General features: G+C 41.9%; 1 protein-coding gene across 1 annotated transcript; it reads left to right on the forward strand.

Annotated features, from left to right (window-relative positions):
• Window positions 1-502: 502 nt before the first annotated feature.
• Window positions 503-1,469, forward strand: LOC307050501 (peptidyl-prolyl cis-trans isomerase FKBP3). Its single transcript, XM_079700588.1, has one exon. It carries the CDS (start codon window positions 521-523, stop codon window positions 1,193-1,195), a length of 675 nt encoding a protein of 224 aa, XP_079556714.1. The 5' UTR covers window positions 503-520; the 3' UTR covers window positions 1,196-1,469.
• Window positions 1,470-5,131: the final 3,662 nt, after the last annotated feature.

Here is a 5,131-nt window from a genome sequence, read left to right on the forward strand (position 1 = left end):
TTTCACCGAGGGGAGGAAGGTCTCAGCTTGACGATGAGGCTGGGGTTTCCTGGCTGGCTACTGCAGTGCACTAGATCGCCTAAAGGGCAGGGAGAGTCTCCGAGATAAACCTGGCCAGCTCTACAGGGCGGTCTAAGGCTGTAAGAATGTGGAGATAACAGGGCCTGGCGTTTGGAGATCTGCATTCCAGTCTGACCTTTGCAACTTAATAGCACCATGAACCCTGAGTTCCCAGCCCTGATCCTCTCTTCTCTCAGTCATGCCTGCCCCAACCTGTTTGAGTGGGCTGTGCTTTGAAAAATAGCCCCACTGCCATAAACAAAATGAACAAGCACAGTTTATTATCATTATTCTTGGGAATGTCCCTCGGGGACTGGCGTCAGGTGGGTCCCTACAGGAGCTCTTCCTGGAAGATTAGGTGAGGGGCTGGCCCTGCGGCCTTGGCTACATGTCTCTCCAAGCCTCACACAGAAGCACTTAAAATGACTCATTCAGAGTAAAGCGGAGGCAGCGGGGGAAGATGGCGGCGGCCGTTCCACAGCGGGCCTGGACCGTGGAGCAGCTGCGCAGCGAGCAGCTCCCTAAGAAGGACATTATCAAGTTTCTGCAGGATCACGGTTCAGATTCGTTTCTTGCAGAACATAAGTTATTAGGAAACATTAAAAACGTGGCCAAGACAGCTAACAAGGACCATTTGGTTACAGCCTATAACCATCTTTTTGAAAGTAAGCGTTTCAAGGGTACTGAAAGTATAAGCAAAGTGTCTGAGCAGGTGAAAAATGTGAAGCTTAATGAAGATAAACCCAAAGAAACCAAGTCTGAAGAGACTCTGGATGAGGGTCCACCAAAATATACAAAATCTGTTCTTAAAAAAGGAGATAAAACCAACTTTCCCAAAAAGGGAGATATTGTTCACTGCTGGTATACAGGAACACTACAGGATGGGACTGTTTTTGATACTAATATTCAAACGAGTTCGAAGAAGAAGAAAAATGCCAAGCCTTTAAGTTTTAAGGTTGGGATAGGCAAAGTTATCAGAGGATGGGATGAAGCACTCTTGACTATGAGTAAAGGAGAAAAGGCTCGACTGGAGATTGAACCAGAATGGGCTTACGGAAAGAAAGGACAGCCTGATGCCAAAATTCCACCAAATGCAAAACTTATTTTTGAAGTGGAATTAGTGGATATTGACTGAAATAGTAAAGACATCAGCAACAATAAAACACGGCCTTGAAGAAACTTAGGTGTCTAATTAGAACTGGTTACTACTTTAAGGGAAGAGTCAACTGGAAAATTCAAGAAGTTAAGTTAGAACTTGTTTACTTGACCCCAACTTCTAAGAAATGTAATCCATTATAAATCCTTGAAGTTTAAAATATTTTACTACAGCTGTGTAGAATATCACTTAAAAAGAACTGACTTGCCTTTTACCTCATGTTGTAAACTAAAAGGCTCAATAAAAATTTATCCTATGTCTTGAAAAAAAAAAATGACTCATTCATCTTTATTGAGATCAAAACCTTAAAGAGAACAAGTTCAGCTGATAACAGGCTTTCTTCAGGGAGTCTCAAATGAACAATTCAGGGCCTGCTGATGCTGGGATAACATGGACCAAGCTCGGGGCTCCTGCTTCCAGCCTAGGGAAGAGAGCTGCCAGTGCAGGAGGCTCGGGCCCAGGGAAACAGGCAAGTGGGACCATTTTTTAACTGCTTATTCTTAGGCCTGTACACAGAGCCCAGATCCACCCAAGAGCAGCCTCCCAAACTCAGCAAACAGATGTGGGATGTGGCCTGCAGCAGAGTGAAGCATATGTCCGCTAGATGTGGACAAGGTGTGTGGGTACCATAAAGGAAACATGAAGGGCTGGCTCTGCCTGTGAGGAAGGGAGGAATGACTGGACACACAGCAGGGACAGTAGCGTTTCATAAGTGGAGAGGCAGTGTAGGCAGAAGGAGCCCTCACCGGTTCAAGCACCTCTTCTGCCCCCTCAAGCTCTCTCAGCCTCAGTTTCCTTACCTGTAAAAATAGGGATGACATGACCAGTGCTCTCTGACCCTCAGTTGTGAAGAGTTCTTGGTGCTACGGAGCCCTGTACAAATAGCACATCGTTATTAACGATATGCTGTTAGTATGAATGATACATTATTAATGATTCAAGTGCTGGAGGGAGCACCTTGAGGGGATGGAATTTATATAGCAATTTGATCATAAGAAGGCTATTGATAAGTACATCTGAAGAATTTTTGGTTGCAAACAGCTGCTTGATTTTATTCAACATCACAGGAATCACAGAACTCAGAACTGGGAAAAGATGACTTAATCACCTAATTCAAGCATCTTGTTTTATAGGCAAGCTAACAGAAGCAGAGACTCCATCTGATTTCTCTTTGCTTTATGCAAGATTCCTGGCACAGTCTAGGTGATCAGTAAGTACTTGGGAGACAGAACTGGGTTCATTCCCCTGCCTAAAATTTAGTCAGGCTGGGACCCTCCTGCACTGCATCGTGAGACGGAAGGAGAAAAAGAAAGGATCTGGGATTCCAGTGTGCAGGTGCTTTTTCAACAGTCCTCAAGCCTCTGGAATATATAACATGCCTCCTAGATAACACAATTCAACTGCATTATTCTGTAAGTAAAATAATACCTAAATCTGTGTGTGTGTGTTTTATTTATTTTTTTGTCAAGGCAGTAGTGGTGAGGAAGGAGTGAAGCAATCATAATTCTTGCTGGTTCCGTATCCTAACTGTGAGTTTTCAGATACTTTAATTTAGAGGTAGTTTCTTCTCTTGCTCTGCAAGAAAAAAAAATTCCCTCAGCTGAAAATTAAATAATTTCTTATGGAAGAATGGCATAGCTATGAATGTATGTATATACGTATGTCTATATCTATCCCACATAATTTGCATTTTTATGGTAAAAGGCTATCTTTACTAGCTGCAAAATTAACATCGAGTTTTATTGCAGTGCTTCAACGCCCTCTTGCCTAGCTACTTCCTCAGATGACCTAGATACATTTTGATCCCTGGATAGGGATAGCATGCTGCCCTGGGGAAGATTCGGTAGTAGAAATTATTCAGGAGGTCTGGGCTGCTTGTCGAGAGTCTGCTGTTCTTTACTTGCGGACCTTGGTTTTCTTGTTGAGGTTGGGAAGGCAGGGGACATGGGAACTAAAGTTAATTTATGAACATGTATATAAGTCTTGTTATTTGACAGAGACTTTTCTAAGTGCTTATAAATATTAACTTATTTCATCCTCACAATCACCCTAAGAATTACTATTATTATCCCTGTTTTATACATGAGGCTAAATAATTTGTCCAGATTCTATAAGAATTTAGGAACTCTTAGAAGAGTCCCCTGCCAAGATTAACATTGTTCTTAAACAAGAATGAAACTACCTTGATGGCCTCTCTCTACAGGTGGACGCTCTTCACTTTTAGTGGTCATACATCCCTTTGAGAACCTGATGAAAGCTATAAACCTCTTCTTTGGAAAATCACCTATGTTGATAAATTAATCCTCATTCCAAAGCCATCCATGGAGCCCAGCCAGATTACAAACCCTTAATATTACAGAGGAATGCATCAGTCCTATCTGGCAACTTCTCTCCCATAGGCACCCCAAAACACAGAGATTTTCTGGCATCTACTATCTGATCTTTGTGCTATGTCCCTTCTTTTTCAGTTACTCTAGATTAGAAATCATCTAGGTAAGCTAAGAATCATAGTGGTTATTTATGGAGGGTGGAATTCTTGGGTACTTTCACATTCTGCGTGACGTATTTCTGCAATGTTTAAATATTTCCCTATAAGCATGTATTACTTTTGTCATTGGAAGAGAAATGAAAGATTTTTTAAGGAATAAAACAAAAATCTGCATTATGGATATAGTAAAAATGTGAAAAATTATGTACATATGAGGATATTGATTGCTACATTGCTTGCCATCTTCCCAAATGTGTTCAGTAAAGAAGAGGTTAAATAACCTATGGTACTTCCTTTGATGGATTGCTGTAAAAATGGCTACTAAAAAAACTGCAAAGTAGCTCTAAAGGAGGCTCTCTCAAGCCTCAAGATCTACCATTTGGAGAATAAAGCAAGATGCTGAATGGTGTATAGAGAGCTACAACTTTGTGGAGGCAAAAAAAGGGAATATTGGTTGATGCATCTAATACCTCCAGAAGGATCAGAAAAACCTGTGACAGTTACTGTCTCTGGCAAGTCAAGAGTGGAAAGAGAGACTTATTTTCACTCCATACCCTTTCCTACTTTTTAAAAAAATATTTATTTATTTATTTATTTATGGCTGCGTTTGGTCTTCGTTGCCGCGCGCGGGCTTTCTCTATTTGCGATGTGCGGGGGCTACTCTTTGTTGCAGCGTGCATGCTTCTCATTGCGGTGGCTTCTCTTGTTGCAGAGCATGGGCTCTAGGCGTGTGGGCTTCAGTAGTTATGGCACACGGGCTCAGTAGTTGTGGCGCACGGGCTTAGTTGCTCCATGGTATGTGGCATCTTCCTGGACCAGGGCTCGAACCCATGTCCACTTCATTGGCAAGTGGATTCTTAACCACTTGCACAAGTAGGGAAGACCCCCCTTTCCTACTTTTGAATTTTGTTTCAAAATTTCAAAACATATTACCCATTCAATAAATAAATAAATTTTTTAAAAAGAAAAGGACCTTAAAGGTCATCAAGAAACTCCATCATCTGAGTGGTTTCTTCCCACCATAGGACCTTGCACCATCTGTTCTCCTTCCTGAAATGACCTTCTCTACCCCCACTCACCCTTTGGATCTCAGCTCAGTTGAGAGTTTCTCGTCAAAGTCTTCCCTGACCTTCCCAACAAGGCCAAGCACTCTTTTACCTGCTCTTGTAATGCCATGTGCCTTTCCATCCAAATACTTTTCCCAGTTACAGTTCTACATGTATTTTTGTGATTATTCAATTCATATTTGTCTCTTCCCGCTAGGCACAATTTCCTTGAGAAAAGGATCTTTGGTTTTGTTCACCAGTATATCCATAAAATTTGGGACATAGTAGGGTACCTGGTGTACTGGTTCATAGTAGGGTAAATAGTGAATGAGAACCTTCACTACCCCTACATTCCTGCCAACAGGTCATCAGGCCTATTCT

The sequence above is a fragment of the Hyperoodon ampullatus genome, assembly GCF_949752795.1.
Source record: "Hyperoodon ampullatus genome assembly, chromosome: 3".
Classification (NCBI taxonomy): domain Eukaryota; kingdom Metazoa; phylum Chordata; class Mammalia; order Artiodactyla; family Ziphiidae; genus Hyperoodon; species Hyperoodon ampullatus.